The sequence below is a fragment of the Herpailurus yagouaroundi genome, unplaced genomic scaffold (assembly GCF_014898765.1).
Source record: "Herpailurus yagouaroundi ecotype Mexico unplaced genomic scaffold, PumYag 165, whole genome shotgun sequence".
NCBI classification, from domain to species: domain Eukaryota; kingdom Metazoa; phylum Chordata; class Mammalia; order Carnivora; family Felidae; genus Herpailurus; species Herpailurus yagouaroundi.
The window spans coordinates 1,373,252-1,392,953 of NW_024412406.1; the positions used below are offsets into that span (position 1 = coordinate 1,373,252).

The window sequence follows — 19,702 nt, forward strand, 5'->3', positions numbered from 1 at the left end:
TGGAGAAAGAGGATCTCTTTTGCATTGCTGGTGGGAATGCAAACCAGTGCAGCCACTCTGGAGAACAGTATAGAGGTTCCTCAAAAAATTAAAAATAGAACTACCCTATGACCCAGCAATTGCACTACTAGGCATTTATCCAAGGGATACAGGTGCGCTGTTTTGAAAGGACACATGCACCCCCATGTTTATAGCAGCACTATCGACAATAGCCAAAGTATGGAAAGAGCCCAAATGTCCATCAATGGATGAATGGATAAAGAAGATGTGGTATATATATACAATGGAGTATTACTCAGCAATCAAAAAGAATGACATCTTGCCATTTGCAACTATGTGGATGCAACTAGAGGGTATTATGCTAAGTGACATTAGTCAGAGAAAGACAAAAATCATATGACTTAATTCATACGAGGGCTTTAAGACACAGAACAGATGAACATAAGGAAAGGGAAGCAAAAATAATATAAAAACAGGGAGGGGAACAAAGCATAAGAGACTCTTAAATATGGAGAACAAACAGAGGGTTGCTGGAAGGGGGATGGGCTAAATGGGTAAGGGGCATTAAGGAATCTACTACTGAAATCACTGTTGCACTATATACTAACTAATTAGGATGTAAATTAAAAAATTAAAAATTAAAAAAAGAAACATCAGGTATTAGGGGGATGCAGAGAAAGGGGAGCTCTCTTATACTGTTGGTGGGAATGCAAACTGGTGCGGCCACGCTGAAGAACAGTATGAAGGTTCCTCAAGAAACTAAAAATAGAACTACTCTACAATCCAGCAATGGGACTATTAGATATTTACCCAAAGGACACACACACACGACTCGGATATTTATAGCAGCATTATCAACAATAGCCAAACTATGGAGAGAGCCCAAATGTCTACCGACTGATGAATAGATAAAGAGGTGGTATATATATATATTCAATGCAATATTACTCAGACATCAAAAAGAATGAAATCTTGCCATTTGCAACAAGGTGGCTGGAGTTAGAATGTATTATGCTAAGCAAAATAAGTCAATCAGAGAAAAGATGAATACCATATGATCTCACTCATTTGTGGAATTTAAGAAACAAAACAGATGAACATATGGAAGGGGGAGAGAAGGGAGGGAAATAAACCACAAGAGAGTCTTAATGACAGAGAACAAACTATGGGTTGACAGAGGGAGGTGGGTGGGAGAGGGCTTAGATGGGTCATGGATACTAATAAGGGAACTTGTGATGAGCACTGAGTGTTGTATGCAGGTGATGAATCACTGAATTCTATTCCTGAAACCAATACTGCACTACGTTAATTAACCAAAATTTAAGTTAAAAAAAAAGGGAAAAAAAGAGCTGAAAAATGAAGGGTGTACTCAAAAGTAAATAGAAGAAATAAAAAAATGTAGGAATCAATAATACAGAAAACAGAAAGCAGATAAAATTAACAAAACTGGGGCACCTGGGTGGCTCAGTTGGTTGAGTGTCTCTTGATTTCAGCTCTGGTCATGATCTCATGGTTCGCAGGATCAAGCCCAGCATCAGGCTCTGGGCTGACAGCGCTGAGCCTGCTTGGGATACTCTGTCTCTCTCTCTCTGCCCCTTCCCTGCTCTCTCTCTCTCTCTCTCTCAAATAAACTTAAGAAAAACTAACAAAACTGATTTTTGTAAAGAAAAACAAAACCCTTGGTAAACTGACCAAGACCAAGAAAAAAAAAATACATGAAATAAGAGAGAGAGAGAGGGAGAGAGAGAGAAGACACAAATCCTCATGCTACAATTAAAGTAAAAAGAAATATTCCTCATGAGCAAATATGTAAAACCCTCATAAAACATTGATTAGAAGCTAAATCCAAGAATATACAAAAGGATCCTATATCATAATTAAATGAGGTTTATTTAAAAAATGCAATGTTTGTTTAACACTTGGAAATTAATCAATGTAATTTACACTATTATGTGAGTAAAAAAGAAAACCATAAGATCAGAAAAAGCATTTGACAAAAAAATATCAACAACATCAGAAAACTCAGCAAATTTGGGACAGAAGTAAACTCCTTAATTTGATAAAAGGGCAACTATGAAAAACATAAGACTAACATCATACTGAATTGTGAAATATTGAAGGCTCTCCTAAGATGAGAAACAAGACGAAAGTGCCCACTCTCACTATTTATCATCAGTATCGCAATGGAGATCCTAGCTCTTGCAACAAAGCAAAAAGGAACAGCATAAAGATCAGAGAAGAAAGAAAACTGTCTCCATATGATCATTTATATAGAAAATCACCAGGAATATAAAAACAAGTACTAGAACTAATAAGTAAATTTAGCAAGGTCACAGGACCCAAGCGCTATATGTGTGTGTGTGTGTGTATACATATATATATATAAATTATATTTCACAAATAAGCAGCAATCATGGGATCTGAAACCACAAAAACCGTTTGATTTGTGATACTGTAAAACATAAAACATTTAGGAATAAATTTAATAAAAGATATGCAAAACTTGTATACTAAAACTACTGCTGAGAGCAATGAAAAAGATCTAAATAATAGAAAGACATATACAGAATGATTTCAAAGTTATGCTGAGTGTGGGGTGCCTGGGTGGCTCAGTGGGTTAAACGATCGACTTCAGATCAGGTCATGATCTCACCATTCTTGAGTTCAAGCCCCATGTTGGGCTCTGTGCTGACAGCTCAGAGGCTGGAGCATGCTTCAGATTCTGTGTCTCCCTCTCTCTTTGCCCCTTCCCTGCTTGTGCTCTGTCTCAGTCTCTCTCTCTCTCAAAAATAAATAAACATTAAGAAAAAAAAAAGTTATGCTGAGTGAAAGAGACCTTACACAAAAGAGTATATATACTGTATGACTACATTTATATTAGGTTCTGGAAGAAGCATTCAATAATCTATGATGAAAAAGTGAGAAAAGTGATTGCATTGGGGGATCAGAAGACAGTGAGAAGGGGTAATGCTGAGCACGGTAATGTTTATCTTCTTAGAAGTTTGGGTAACATATATATATATATACTGTCAATTCAGGGAAAACACAAATCTATATTTTATATCAAAAGAGATGATGGTTAAAAAAAAAATACTGAACTCTATAGTTAGTTATTTTGGGGGAAGTATACCAATGCTTAAGTGTTTTGGGGGAAGTATACCAATACACGTAATTTACTTTGAAATGTGTCTTAAGGTACTTTTTCAAAATTTATTTTAATTTTTTTTATTTGAAAGAGAGAGAGCGAGCACACATCCAAGCAAGGGAGAGGGGTAGAAGCTAAGAGAATCTTAAGCAGGCTCCATGCTCGGCAGGGAGCCCGACGTGGGGCTCGATCCCACACCCCTGGGATCATGACCTGAGCTTAAACCAAGAGTCAGATGCTCAACTGACTGATCCACCCAGGTGCCCCATGTCATAAGACAGTTTGATAAATAAATAAATGGATAGATATATGATGAAATAAGTAAAGTAAAATGTTGGTGGCAGAATCTAGTTGGTGGGTATACTGGTATTCACTAATAAATTCTTTCAAGTTTGCTCTAAATTTGAAAATTTCATCATAAAATGATAGGGAAAAACTAAAAGACAAAAGTCTTCACAGAGAACTCTCAAAATCCATATAATAATTCTAAGTCCCATAGTTAAAAGTATCATTGTAGTATAACACATTTTCAGTAATTTAATGACTTCACTTATAAATTACTACTTTTGAAATAAGAGTGTATACATCAACTGAAATTAAAATTTTACGTTTACCTTCCACGCCAAGTAGGTTAGCAGATAAGAAGTTATTTACCTAATTTTGTTTTTAATATGTGGAGCAATGAGTCATGTTTTTTCCCCCTGTTAGCTAGAGTCCTATTTTTGGTTACAAGGTAGGAAGAACTGTCACCATAACTGAGTAAATAGTTATGGAGAGAATACCAGACTGGTTATTAGAGATTTGGGTCTGAAGCTCAATTCTCTTACTAATAAGGATGCTTCAAGTCCCAAGTTTCTTTTCCATAAAATAAGAATGGTATGTTAATCCCTATCTACTTGATTGGGTTGTTGTGAAAATGAAAGGAGGATGGCATAAGAAAAGCCGCAAAAGTTCACTTCATATTTAAGTTACTCAACTTAAATCTAAGTTCTGACATTGGTAGAAGAGTCAACCATTAGAAAAGATGTACGATGAAATCTGAGGAAATGGAGACGTCTGAAAGCTCAGTGACATGTTATCAACAATATCAAAGAATGTATAGGCTGGCATTGTTGTCCCAGTTCTATTATGATCTACCATTGTGGCCCAAATGAAATCTCTAGAGATTTCTGGCAAACAAAATCCTTACATCCTTATTAATTCACTGACCTAAGGTAGATCTCTTGTTTATTGAAGCACTGTTAGTATTTTAAGTATGATAACAATTCAGAATTATTAAAAATCTTTTGAGCCATAAGTCCATTAGCGTTTTCTACTCCCCACACCCACCTCACTTGGAGGAAAAATTTTTGATTAAAATTTAATTACAAATATCTAGGTCAAACAGACTTTTGACTAATAGCCTCTTTGGGCTGTACCACAGTATTTCTACCATACATCCAGGTAGGGGTTAAGTAATAATCTACTGCATTCTGGGAGGTGTGATATTTAAGAAAACAGCTGCTATTGTAGATCATAGCCAAGAATGCTAGAGCAAGGGTTGGAGACCCGAACAAAAATAAACCTAGGAATTGTAGTTCATCCACATAGTTCAAATATTCTAAAAGCCAGGGTACCAGTAGTAGGGGTAAAAAAAGAATTAATATCTCAGGAAAGTAGAGATTAATCTGTGAGGGTCTGCTGTAAACAGAAATTGAAGCAGGAACTATGTAAATTCACTTGTCATTCAGCTCTAAGTTCTAGAAGTGGTTTTGATCATTAAACAAGTGAACATAATAGAGGCAATTAGATAATAGATAATAAAGAAATTCACATATCCTGTATGATAATAAACATTGAGTCCAAAGAGTTCTGAGTTTATTTAAGGTTGAAATAAAAGGTGGGTGGGTGGAAATAATATGAAGTACAGCAGAACAAAGGAATTACATAATAAACATTTGAAGGACAAAAAGGAAAATGAGTGAAAAAATTGTATTACCTTTTTCTACTACTACTATTATAAAACTATTATTACAAATCCTATTTCTGCAAAGGAAAAAAAATACATACATACCAATACGTTAACTGTCAAGTGTTTTTGGTTGGTTAGCTTGTATGGTATTTTTATTTTACATATTCTTAACTATTTTTTTCAACAAACACACTGCTTAGAAAAATAGGAAAAATAGTTACATCATTGAGAAGCTGTAAAATTTGATCATCTATTTTCTGAAGTTTCATGTCATTATTAAAATTGTTTTCATGATTAACTTTCTCCGGCTCAGAAGATGGACATACAGATATAAAGGATGTCAAACCAGTATCTGTTGGTGATGCAAACTGATCCAAGGGAACTATCTCATCGATGGGTGGTGTTACCACTGGCATACTATCAATTATCTATGATACAGAAACAAACCAAAATCTTTTAAATTTATATTATTAGTGAAAATTTGAAGTTATCTTTTATATTAAAAAAAAAATACCATACCTCATCTTCACTTATATTTAGTGGAGAATCTGAAGAAAATAAGTTATCCAAAAGACCTTCTAAGCACTGTAGGCGTGATGAATTTATTTTTGACAAATTTACTGGCTCACCAAATATGTTCTTGCAATCTAGGATTCTAAGCTGTGGCAACGTCTGGAGCAGAATTGCTCTGTACCCTTGGAAACAACATATTCAAAGTGAAAAGTCAGGCATTAAAAAGTTAGTTATTTCTAGAATACAGTAAATTTATCAGCTACCAGATATATCATCTAAATGATAAAATTAGTCCTGGAATGCAACAAATAAACTTGTAATAAAAGCTCCTTGGTCCTTCTCTAGTATGTAATCATTAAATACAAAACAAACAGTACCCACCACCCATCCCACAAAATCCTCCTGGTGAAGATCAGAAAGTTAAAAATCACCATTGCTGGATTTATCTTTCATAAAATTGCTTTAAAGTTATATCTGCATAATACCAGTAACAGTTTATTCTTTTTAACTTGTTTTTTTATTTTTTAAAATTTACATACAAATTAGTTACCATATAGTATAACAATGATTTCAGGAGTAGATTCCTTAATGCCCCTTACCCATTTAGCCATCCCCCCTCCCACAACCCCTCCCGTAACCCTTAGTTTGTTCTCCATATTTATAAGTCTCTTATGCTTTGTCCCCGTTTTTTTTTTTTTTTTCAACATTTATTTATTTTTGGGACAGAGAGAGACACAGCATGAACGGGGGAGGGGCAGAGAGAGAGGGAGACACAGAATCGGAAACAGGCTCCAGGCTCTGAGCCATCAGCCCAGAGCCCGACGCAGGGCTCGAACCCACGGACCGCGAGATCGTGACCTGGCTGAAGTCGGACGCTTAACCGACTGCGCCACCCAGGCGCCCCTCCCCTCCTTGTTTTTATATTATTTTTGTTTCCCTTCCCTTATGTTCATCTGTTTTGTCTCTTAAAGTCTTCATATGAGTGAAGTCCTATGATTTTTGTCTTTCTCTGACTAATTTCACTTAGCATAATACCCTCCAGTTCCATCCACATAATTGCAAATGGCAAGATGTCATTCTTTTTCATTGCCGAGTAATACTCCATTGTATATATATAACACATCTTCTTTATGCATTCATCCATCAGTGGACATTTGGGCTCCTTCCATACTTTGGTTATTGTTGATAGTGCTGCTATAAACATGGGGGTGCATGTGTCCCTTCAAAACAGCACACCTGTATCCCTTGGATAAATGCCTAGTAGTGCAATTGCTGGGTCGTAGGGTAGTTCTATTTTTAGTTTTTTGAGGAACTTCCATACTGTTTTCCAGAGTGGCTGCACCAGCTTGCATTCCCAAGTAACAGTTTATTCTGAACAGAAAGCCAAACATGTCTTTTATTTGTAATATGATTAGTATAAATATAAATCAGGTAATGTGGGTAACAACCAGAAATCCAGAATTTTGCTAATGAAGACTCAAGCATTAGTACAATTAAACATCCCCAACTGTCCCCCTTAAATTACATATAACTAAGATTAAGATAGGCAATGTATCAACTATTCAAGAATATGTTTATTTTCCCTAAGTACAATTAAATATGAGAAATCTGATAAATCACCATTAATTTGTGTTTTGGCTAAAAGAAACACTTTAATTTTACTTAACCATAATTTTAAACAAAGGGCAATGAAATGGTTGGAAAAACTCCAAAATAAAGAAGGAGGTCTGGCAAATTAATACTAGAAATTTTGAAGGGAAATTAAGTAATTTTAGTAATAAGTATCCCTTCAATTCTAGGGGGATGGCAATCATGTTATAATACCTCGTCAAATAAAGTGAAAAACAAAGGTTCAAACTGTAGGAACTAGAGACTCTTAAGACAAACTGTTAAGAAAAAATCCAACTTGGGTAAGTAGAGAAAAAATAAAGTTGTTTTAGCAATAAGGTTTTCTTTCAAGAAAAGAAAACTGAAGTTCACTATCCTAATTGTTAGGGAGACTCTGTATTATATCGCCTGAGGAAAATAGTTCATCTCAAATCTATTATATTCTTGTCTGAAGTAAAATTATCAAAACAGGTTTCCATTCTGGGAAAAGCCTTCATACAGTTGCATATTAATAACAGAATGGAGCCAACTCTATAGCCAACTTCTACCCAAGCAGATCTTTAGAATATATATTCATATTCTACATTTGTCATCTTATTGCTTGGTTAAGCAACTTGAGATTAGTGAGTTCTAGAAACTGCAGTCTGGTCTGCTTTGTATTTGCCAGCTTTCAGGGATTCTGAATTAGCTCAAATGGCATTTCAGCAGTGTCTTCTATATATCATATTCAGTTTAAGCTTTCTTTCTTACAAAAATCATTTATTTATTAATTATTTAACACATTCACAGATAAAATTTAAAAAGTATACAGGAAAAAATTTTCCTAACATTTCCTGATTTGCAGCTACCCTTTCCACTATTTCTGCATTTCCTGACCTCCAGCTACTTAATACCTGAGTTAGGCATTGTTACCAGTTTTTGGTGTAGCCTTCTAGATATTTTACATATATACTCAGCAAATACACACGTTACCCTTTGCATACAAATGGCAACCTATTATTTGCAATGTTTTGTAATCGGCTTGCTTTTCTTTCTCTTAACAGTATATCTTGGAGATAAGTGCATACCAGTAGCTAAAGATTCTGTTTTTTATTTTTTTATGCCTGCACAGCATTATACTGTAAGAATATAACATAACATAATTTAATTTTGAGGCATTCACTTATCAAGCATAAAGCTGCCTATATAGAATTACTTATCTGTTCATCCTGTGTTCTTTTAATGGCAATTTGTCTTAAAAATTATTTGCGATTATGGTTTTTTCCAAACATGTACTAAAAAGTTGTAAATCTTAAGACAAATAAAAGGAGGTCATCAACACCAGTTGCTGCAAATAAAGGATCTTTGAATATTAACTATTACAAAAAGTATTAAATTAATTGCTCATACCTGGTACACGACAGACAGGGTTATCTTCTCCATTTGTCTCCAAAATGAGATTAGTCAAGAAGTGCAATCCTACCATACACTGAAGTAAGTGATGGATACTATCTATACAATTACTATGTAAGTCAATATATCTGAGTTTATGTTTAATTCCATGAAGGGGGATCAAACCTGGAGTACGGGGGGAAAAAAAACAAATTTTTTGATACCATCAAAGTCATTTTTCCAAGAACTAATTAAAAAATAATTTTTACATGGGTTAGATTTTGAGACAAAGGAGCAGCATTAATAAGACTCTGCATATAGCTACAGCTAATAAATAAGGTATCCATAAAATCAATTTCTGTTTTGAAGGAACACAGGTTTAGCATCTCTTTGAGGCCCTAGCCTGGAGGTCTCTGGTTTTCTTCAAACACAACAATGTACCTCCCAAGGCCAATGTTATGTACTTATATGAGAAGCATAAAGGCATGACTTAAGGCTCTCGATCAATACATATTTTTGATTAGCAGACATAAGCAAACACTGCAATATCCTTCAATTTTGTTGGTTTGAGCATAAAATACAAATAGCACCCATTTAATTTCGTTCCCTGGTACTAATTCTTACATGAGTGCACCTAGAGTATGGTAATGTTAGGAACTAGGTTTGCAGCAGAGGCGACTGCTGCCTGGTACCATTCTCATTGACCAGCCTCGGACTTGAGCTGCAGCTGTGATGAATGCGGCCATGTACACTGCCAGTGTCTCCCTGGAGCACTTCATGTTTCTCTTTTCTTGCCTCAGAGCTCCCTTCAAAATGGAGCTTTTGAGCAAAGGTGCAGCCTGGAAATGTAAGGGAGTTAAAACCTCCAGGGATATTCTCAACAGAAGGGGGACTGTCAGTGGATGAATGCCCTAGTCTCCCTTCTTTTGGAAAGACCATTCAGAGAAGTACTCTATATTGTTCCTCCTGAGGTCTTATATACAATTTTGCTTGGTTTAGTACTCTCCATATATAAATTCAACTTTACCCACCTTTTTTTTTTCCTTCAATTTCTTCAACCTGACTGGTATACTCTTCTCTTCTCCATCTTTATTGGGCTAACTTCTACTTCTGTTTCTTACAGCGTTGCCTCTTCTTTTGTTCACAGTCCTCATCACTAACTTCAACTCATCCCTCATGTCCTCAGAAAAGTCTTCTCTGACAACTCTCTACAAGATCAGATTTTCTCTCATGCGTTCGTAAGTACTCAGCAATTCTTCTTCCTGTGATGTTTCTAAGTCCTTGTTCCATGTTACTGGTTCTTCCTCTCATGTTTTAACTTTATGTTCCTCTTACTTTTCAATTTTAAAGGCTCATTCCTGGTCTGCCTTCTCTATTCATATGCTATCCAGGATGTCCTACAGTTTCATGGTTACAAATACCATTGATGTGCCAAATCTACAACTCCAACTATGATTCCCAATCTCTAAACTGCACATTATACAAATGCATAAACACATATGTCTAATAGGGTTCTCAAATTTAAGACAGAATCCTTACGTCTCACCCCCTCAACTCTGGTTTTTCCCCCAATCTTTCCCACATAGTACCATCATCCGCCTGTAACTACAGAAAAAACTCACAGCTAATTACCTTTGATTCCTTTTTTCTTCATTTCCTTATCTCAATCCATCAGCAAATCCTATGAACTCTACCCCCAAAATATATCCATTTGGTCCTCTACACTATTTCCACCTTAGTCCAAGTCTCTCCTAACCAATCACTTGACTTCCACTCCTATCCTTCTAACATTCATTCTTACTCAGCAACCAAAGTGATCCTTTAAAAACACGTATATATCACTTACTTGTTTAAAGCCCTCCTATGGCTTCCTATTGCACCTAGAATAATATGCAAACTTTTACCCTGAGTATGAAGCTGTGATCTGGCCTTTGCCTACTTTCTCATCTCTTTTCTTAGTACATTAACCCCTCATTACTATGCTCTAGCACATTACCCTTCTTTCTGTTCTTTTATCAGGACAGGCTTGAAGGTGAGGTGCCTTACTGTTTTTGCATGCTCTTATATAAAGTGCCTTTATTTATTGAACACATAAAATATTATCATTCTAAGAATTATCCATTAGAACTTACATGGTTCCTTATATTTTCTTCATACTCCTTATTACAATCTGATATGAAGTCACTAAAACACACCCTTTTTAGGTGTACATATCAATGTATTCTAACAAGCATATACAGTTGTATAACCACTACTATAATAAGATGCAGAACATTTCCATCCCTCCAATCAACATGTCTCTGTTCCCATTTTCAACCCCTGGCAACTAATGATCTAATTTCTGCCACTAAAACTTGCCTTTGTCAGAATGCCATATAAATGAAATCATACAGTGCAACCTTCTGTGTCTTACTCCCTGCACTTAGCCTATTTCTTTTTAGATTTATCCATATGACTGCATCTATCAATAGTTCATTCCTTTTTGCTCCCAAGCATATTCCATCATGTGGATGAATCACAATTTGTTTATTATTTGTTTATTGTTTACTAAGTGGTAAATGTATAGATTGTTTCCAGTTTGGGGAGATTATAAAGAATCATATAAACATCATTATATAAACAGCTATATAATCATATAAACATTCATATACAGGGTTTTGAATAGACATGTTTTCATTTCTCTTAGGTAAATACCTAGAAGGACTGCATGATTATATGGTGAGTGTATGTTTAAGATTATAAGAAACCTTCAAACTGTTTTCCAAAATAGTTGTATCATTTCAGTTCTCCCCACAGTGTATGCAAGTTCTAGCTGCTATACAATCTCACCAGTCTTTTGTACTGTAAGTTTTTAAAACTATCTATTCTAGCAGGTATGAAGTAGATCTGATTACAATTGTAATTTGCATTTTCTTAATCACTAAGGATGCTAAATATATACATATATTTTTCATGTGCTTATTTGCCATTTGGATATCCTCTTGGGGAAGCGTCTGCTCAAATCTTTTGCTTATTTTCGAGGGGTTGACATAATCATATTTTTTGTTTTTCTTCCTCACTACAATGTAAGCCCTATGACCAGAACCTAATCTATTTGTTGTTGTTGTTTTTCATCACTATAGAACAGTATGTGATAGTGATCTTCAATAAATATTTGTTGAGTGAATGAACGAGCAAATCTTATCCAAGAGTCACATTCTTCAGATAAGGAAACTGCATCCAAATAGTAATATACTTTGCTCAACAGCATGTAGCAGTGACAAAGCTAGGGTTAATACTCAATTCTAATATTTTCACATCTTTGGGGAAAAAACGTTTATTTTTTAATTTTTTTTTTTTTTTGGAGAGAGAAAAAGAGAGAGCAAGCAGGAGAGAGGGGCAGTGGGAGAAAAAGAGGGAATCTCAAGTAGGCTTCATGCCCAACCCAGGGTTCTATCTCAAGACCCTGGGATCATGACCTGAGGCGAAATCAAGAGTGGGATATTCAACCGACTGAGCCATTCAGGCATCCCAGGGAAAAAAGGTTTTTTTTTTTTTTTTAAATTTTTTTTCAACGTTTATTTATTTTTGGGACAGAGAGAGACAGAGCATGAACAGGGGAGGGGCAGAGAGAGAGGGAGACACAGAATCGGAAACAGGCTCCAGGCTCTGAGCCATCAGCCCAGAGGCCGACGCGGGGCTCGAACTCACGGACCGCGAGATCATGACCTGGCTGAAGTCGGACACTTAACCAACTGCGCCACCCAGGTGCCCCGAAAAAAGGTTTTAAAAAATTAAAGTATTCTTGAGGCACCTGGGTGGCTCAGTTGGTTAATCGTCCAGCTTCAGGTCAGGTCATGACACAGTTTGTGGGTTTGAGCCATGTATCAGGCTCTGTGCTGACAGTGCAGAGCCTGGAGCCTGCTTCGGATTTTCTGTCTCCCTCTCTCCCTGCCCCTCCCCCACTGACTCAGTCTCTCTCTTTCAAAAATAAATAAACATTAAAAAATTAAAATATTCTTGCCATTCCAGCTTAATGGTAGGGTTCTCTTTAATTTTCTGTATATGAAATACCTGGCATAGGGCAGTATTTTTGTAGTACTGGGAGAAAAATAAACACATGAATAAAATTGTTTCAAATACTGGTAGAATTGTGAAGATAATTAGAAGAAATCTGCCAGTTCTAACAGATAATTCTAAGAATAATCATGAAACTTTGTTCATTTTATCAGTGTATCACTTTACTCAATTAAAAATAGGTAACAATGTTTAACTTTATAGACATGCTAAAAGTCAAAAAGAAAAAAATTTATTTGATCTTCAATTGGCAATAGCCTTTAGAATGCTGTATACCCATATGGTCCAATATCTTAGCACTAGCCACATATGGCTTTTTAAAATTAAAATTAAATTGCAAATTTAGTTCCTCACTGCACTAGCCACATTTTAAGTGCTCCAAAAGGATACATCTGGCTATTAGCTGTCATACCACACAGCACAGACATATAATATTTTCATCACTGTAAAAAGTTCTATTATAACTATTCTTCTTTATATGATAGTATATTACTTATTTATGATTAAAACATTATTATTCTCCCAAAGTTAAGTCTTTCCCATCCAAGTTTTTTCTGTTGCTGAGCACCCTAGTTTATGTTCCTATTTTTTATTTTAGCTGTAGCTTTGGCACCAAAAAAAAGAATTATGACTGAAGTACACTCTCTAGATGAGATTTTGGTCAAAAATGGGATTATTCAGTTTTCAGCATGCTGAGCTCAGCCTAATTTATCACATGTAGCAGACATTCAGCATTATAGAAAATATAAGATTATCTACTTACCACTAAGATCATTGATGTGGTTATAAGATAAATTCAATCTAGTCAGATTAATTAGTGTTTCAAGTCCTAAAATAAAATAAAATAAAATAAAGCCTTTATAGAATTAAAATAATTATTTAGAGATACACAGTATTGCTATTTCAGACAGTTTGAAGCAAATCCAGTCAGATAGTGAAATCAATTTTATTGGCATTTTACAAAATACTTAAAAAACTGATAACTTTTCTTGAAGAAAACTCTTTATGTAGTAAAAGTTAGGCTCAGTTTTCAAAGGTTTATATTTTATTCCATTCTTTTGGGAAGAAGAAAAGCATTTAAATCATCTTTCTTATGCAAAGTATCACATGAAAATCACTTACAAACCTTCTATTCTTGTGATCATATTGCAGGACAAATTTAAAGTGCATAGTTTTGTCAGTGTATTTAGCCCTTCAATTTGAGTTATTTGATTAGATGACAGATCTAAGTGTTGTAAATTCCAAACATGATCAATGGCTTCAATTTTTGAGATGTTATTGCAATGAAGATTGATGGCATGAAGGGTTGAATCTAAAGATAACTCTGATATGCTACAAGAGAAAATATATGTTATCAAAAATAATTAAGGAACAGATTTTAAAATCATGACCAAATAATTAAAATCAACCAAATACCATGTAGATGATAAGTATGTGCTCTACTCATTCTATAATGAAATCCTTCCTACTTATGGTAACATCTTAATATCTCATAAGGCACAGTGCTTCTTACCACTAATCAGTATTTTGGACCATAGAGATAAACAAGAAATCCATTCAACAGAGGCAAGTGACCCTAGGCATTTCTAGCTTCTATATACATCAGCATATAATGAAGGCTGTTATTGTAAAGGCCCTGGAATCATAATACCCCAGTTCAAATCTGCATTCTACCATTTTCTTTTGCTAAATTACTTAAGTGAGTTAACCTCTCTAACCCTCAGTTTCTTCATTTCATTTAACCCTCACAACAATTCTCAGCAACCAGTATTGCTGAGAATACTGAATATCCTCAGTATTCTGAGATACTGAATAAAGATATTGAAGTTTGCAGAAATTAAATAAGTTGTCCAAGTTCCTATAGCTATTACCTGAGGCAGTATAAATCCAGATCTGGCACTGGAGTTTATAATCTTGCCTTATTTACCATTTGTGACAGCTATTTAACCAGAAAGTAGTGGGTTTCAAAAGAAACCATTAGTTATTGCTATCTGTAGTGAAAGTCTATTTCTAGTGCTATTTCTAGTGAAGTCCATCCTCCCTTCTATAAATTTGGAATGCACCTTCTCTAAATAGAACTCATCTCTTCATTCTCTCAATTACTACCATTTATTACCAGACCTTTCCTAAAGATAGTAGTTCCAGGAATAAAAACTACAGTGCACATAGTTCAGTGATGCTGGGTGGAGGAACAGTTGGGAATAGGAACACACAATGTTACAGGCATCTGTTCTATGTTCTGCTACCATAGAGGAAACCTAACTGGTGAAAGTGCAGGTTTAGTACTCAGGGAGTAAAATAAAAAACAAGGGATTCTGGTGTGCTTCCAAATTAGCATCAAGAATTTCAAATTCAAAATTAAAACACAAAAACACTTTAAATATGCCATAAGATCATTCAGCTCCTCCCTTAGAATTCAGACTGAAGCACCTAATAACTCGTGGGAGAAAATTAGCTACTGTCATTTACTGAGGTATCATTTACTGCCAGGCCTTATGCTATTAACACATGCTCATAATGATGTACATTTATTTTCTGACACATTTTAGTTTTTGGAAATTAGTACTTTCAGATAATGTGGTACAGGAGAAAAAGCAGACCCTGAAATTAGACAGAAATAGGGTTTAAATTTGAACTTAACCACTCACAAGCTGCGTGAAGCTGAAGAGCTGTTTAGATCCTTTGAGCCTCCTGTCACTTATAAAATTGCCCTCTTGCAGAATAATTGTGAGGGTTAGTGATAACGTATATAATATGTACACATAAATGGCATCCAGCAAATAACAACTATTATTAAATATAAATGTAAATATCCCTTTAAAAAACATCTCCTTGGGGTCTTGTAGCAAATTTTAGATCAGAATCCAGAACAAGATGGTTTAATTATCAGCAGCAAGGTTCTGCATATGGCAGGGCATGCCACAAAGGAACAGCATGTGCAAAAGCACAGAGAAGCCTACTATGGAACTGCCAGTAGCGCAGTATGGCTAATCATAGAGTAAAATGAAGAAATGGTTAAGAGGGGAGACCGAAAAGGTAGGCAAGGACCAGTCAGTCAGTAAAGCAGAACAAAGAACTTAGTATGTCATGCATAAATTTGGGCTACATGAAAGGGGGAACGACTAGCTAAATATGATGTTTAGTACTTTCAAAAAGTATATGGATATAGGTATCATAGTGTTCTGCAAAGGAGAAATTAGAATGCAGGTGTAGAGAATTGAGGCAAAACTAATGAAGAGCAGTAAAACTTCGCTCCACAGCTGCTAGAGATACCACGGTGCCACTTTTTGTCAAAGTAAGAGAAGGAGCAGAAAAGACAAGACAGAACCGGAGAATGCTAACAATTACAGAACAATTAAAAAAAGAATAATTAGAAAAACAAGGAGAACCAGTAAAGGAGGGAGGACGGTTAAAGGCTGGTAGAGTCAGGTCGTAGGGCAGTTTCCAGGTTGATTAGAAGTCCAAGTGGAAAGGAATAAGGACAATTCGTGGGACGAGGTACTTCAGAGCAATTCTGCAGCTCTAAGGCGGGAGAAAGCCGGACAGCATTTGTGTGTGGTCTGGGTAAAGCTGTGCCGCCTCCGCTGCACCGAGGCAGCCACCTACCCACAACTGCCGTCCGGGAAATGCGCGGGCTGCTTCTGGCTGAGCAGCACCCTTTACCTTCGCAGGCCTTTATCCATGAAGCACAAGTCCCCGCAGCTGCTGTCGCCGTCCCCATTTTCAACTTCCGACTCCACCGGCGCCTCCATGGAACCGGCGACGGGAACCTTGATCTTAACCGGCGCCCAGAGCTGGGTGGGAAAGCCCGGAACACGCCTCCTTGGTGAGCGGAAGTCCAGCCCGAGAGGGCGGGGCGATGATTCCCCCACCCGCCCGTCTTCCAACCGACAGCCGGGCACTTTCCCGCCCTTACGGTGCCGCAAAGCGGGAAACCTGATTTTCTTCCCCAAGGGCTTCCCTCCCTTTTACGGTATCTAGGGCGCAACTCTCGAGACTTGCCGTAAAGGGAAACATCATTCCGCGTGGTAGCTGTTGGGGAAAGAATGAGTTTTTCCTTTGAAGCTGCTCTGTATGATTTTTGCGTTTTAGGTGACTGACTTCTGAAGCCGATTTGATAGCAGTTTGTCTTTACAGAACCAAGTTAGTTGTCCCCCCACCGGCCATTGCACCTACTGTTGTTGATTCAGTCAGTAAACGTTTATGGGATGCCTTTACATATGCCAGGCACTTACCTGTGCCATGAGGAATAAGTTGAAACCCATTCTCGTTCCTGGAAGCATTCACAGTTCAATGGAGGAAACAATTGACGTGCAACAGGGTGAGTGCTAGGAATAGCACTGGAGCATTTGTGCAAATTGTGTAGAGATGTGGGTAGTGGGAAAGTTTTCTAAACAGTTATTGATGACTGAGCAGAGTCTTACTAGGTCAAAGGGAATTCTGGAAATGAATGACATTTCAGGTAGCAAAACAATACCAGAAGGTCGAAGAGGCCACCTGGTAGGCTTGCTCTGTAACTCATGGGAATATTTAAAAATGGAGACAAAAGGTATGTCAGCTCTGAACCTGTCACTGTCTTGAACTAAAATCTTTGGTGGTCCCTCATTAGCAGTCAAATAAAAGCCTAACTTTCTAATCTAATATTGAAGATATTTCCAGTCTTTTTTTTTTTCAACGTTTTTTTTTTATTTATTTTTGGGACAGAGAGAGACAGAGCATGAACGGGGGAGGGGCAGAGAGAGAGGGAGACACAGAATCGGAAACAGGTTCCAGGCTCTGAGCCATCGGCCCAGAGCCTGACGCGGGGCTCGAACTCCCGGACCGTGAGATCGTGACCTGGCTGAAGTCGGACGCTTAACCGACTGTGCCACCCAGGCGCCCCGATATTTCCAGTCTTAAATGTTAATAGGTCTCCTACTGTTTAGCTATACCTATCACGTTCTAAAATTTGTAGCCACCATTCACTATTTCCTGTTAATCATGTGCTTTGTCATATGTCTGCAGCTCTTTCCAACCAGAAATGGAGGTAGAATCTCTTTAATGGTTCCTAGATTCTGGGCTTGCTTTTGCCTTTTTTTTTGGAGGGGGGCAATGCATTTAATTCTAGTGCCGGGCAGAAACAAGTTACTCTAGCTAAGGACACACAGCACACAGATACATACATGAGCCCAGAAGTGCTTAGCTGAACCCATCCCAAATTGCAAAATAACAGAAATGGTAGTTAAATAAAGTGTTTTGTATTAAGCCAGTAAATTCCGGAAATGTGTTATGTAGGATTAGATGATTGATAAGTCACTAATCTCTGAATATCCATTAAAATACAGATTTTCAATGGGGATGAGTATTATATAGTCTTACCTAATACAAATAACTCATGTAAGAAACAAATTATGTTATGGGTGCCTGGGTGGCTCAGTTGGTTAAGTGTCGGACTTTGGCTCAGGTCATGATCTCACAGTTGTGGAAGTCATGGTTGTGGGTTTGAGCCCTGGGAGGGGCTCTGTGCTCACAGTTCAGAGTCTGGAGCCTGCTAACTATCCTGTGTCTCCCGTTCTCTCTGCCCCTCTCCCACTCATGCTCTGTCTCTCAAAAATGAATAAGCATTAAAAAAAAATTAAAAAGAAACAAATTATGTTGTAATGGTATTAAATGTATTGAATCTTTCCTCCAAAATCATGGACATTATAATTAATTAATTAAAATATTGATTATGGTCACTGGAGTTAAAAAATCTTAGCACTTAAGAATTGACTTTTTTTTAATAATTTTTTTTAACGTTTATTTTTGAGACAGAGAGAGAGAGCATGAACAGGGGAGGGTCAGAGAAAGAGGGAGACACAGAATCTGAAGCAGGCTCCAGGCTCCGAGCTGTCAGCACAGAACCCAACGTGGGACTCGAACCCACGGACCACGAGATCATGACCTGAGCCGAAGTCGGACCCTTAACTGACTGAGCCACCCAGGCGCCCCAAGAATTGACTTTTTAGGGGCATCTGGGTGGCTCAGTCAGTTTAAGCCTCCAACTTGATTTTGGTTCAGGTTGTGATCTTAGGGTCATGAGAGTGAGCCCTGCCTTTGCTCTGCCCTGGGCATGGAGACTCCTTAAGATTCTCTCTCTCTCCCTCCCTCCCTCTCGCCCACTCCACTAGAGCGCTTCTGCACGTGTGCGCTCTCTCTCAGTAAAAAAGAATTGACTTTTTAAAATAATAGTTTGATGAACTACTTCTATCATTTGTCTGGTTGTTGTTGTTGTTGTTGTTGTTGTTGTTGTTTAGCACAAATGCTTAGAAACTGCAGTTTTGCTTTGAAATTCTTTATGTGCAAACCAAAATTTGTTAACTAAGTTTCTATAGGAGACCTAAGTTCTAAATTTCAAAGAACCTATCGTTAATATTCTAAATAATATGTAATTAACACTTTTCAATTACTGTAGTCTGTAGTTTTGTATTTTTAAATGGCACTTCAGTTTGTTTTGGACTTGCTTTACATGCTGTCTATAAAGTATTCATGGGGTGGGTGCAAAATGGGCAATATATTTGGAGTCAGTCTTATTAGTGTGAGATCAAGATGGGATAGGCAGTCGGACTGGGCAGCAAGGTAGCATTGTGAGGGAGACCGAATGAATACTGTCTACTCTGGGAATATTTATTTAGAAAGGCTGATGTGGGATGAAGGTGTGTGCAAGTGACAAAGCAAGAGGTGAGAATAGAAAGTTAGGCTTGACTCAGATCTTGGAGAACCTGCAACAGTTTGTTTATAAGTTGGCATTTGGTAAAGGAAGGTAGTGATGGATTGATGGCGTGTTGGTTGCAGCAGCTGTCAGAGTGAGGTTGGGAGGAGATGCAAGAACACAAGATAGCAGAGTATTTAAGCAGGAGGGTGACAGGACTAGATTTGTGTTTTATAACATTATCTCTAGAGACTGAGTGGAGGTGGTTTGGAGGGAGGTTAGAAGTGAGGGGCGCCTGGGTGGCGCAGTCGGTTAAGCGTCCGACTTCAGCCAGGTCACGATCTCGCGGTCCGTGAGTTCGAGCCCCGCGTCGGGCTCTGGGCTGATT

General features: G+C 37.2%; 1 protein-coding gene across 4 annotated transcripts in view; it reads right to left on the reverse strand.

Annotated features, from left to right (window-relative positions):
* LRRCC1 (leucine rich repeat and coiled-coil centrosomal protein 1) overlaps positions 1 to 16,481 on the reverse strand; it is a 47,879-nt gene extending 31,398 nt beyond the window's left edge. For 2 of the 4 annotated variants that reach the window (XM_040487479.1, XM_040487483.1), the window contains exons 1-6: positions 16,308 to 16,481; positions 13,771 to 13,976; positions 13,408 to 13,473; positions 8,607 to 8,774; positions 5,616 to 5,791; positions 5,318 to 5,524 (exon numbers count right to left, since the gene is read on the reverse strand). In XM_040487479.1, the coding sequence (XP_040343413.1) occupies positions 5,318 to 5,524; positions 5,616 to 5,791; positions 8,607 to 8,774; positions 13,408 to 13,473; positions 13,771 to 13,976; positions 16,308 to 16,396 (912 nt within the window). In that variant the 5' untranslated portion in view covers positions 16,397 to 16,481. Of the gene's footprint in view, positions 1 to 5,317; positions 5,525 to 5,615; positions 5,792 to 8,606; positions 8,775 to 13,407; positions 13,474 to 13,770; positions 13,977 to 16,250 lie in introns of all 4 variants that reach the window. The other 2 variants (XM_040487482.1, XM_040487480.1) reach the window with 2 other exon arrangements.
* Positions 16,482 to 19,702: the final 3,221 nt, after the last annotated feature.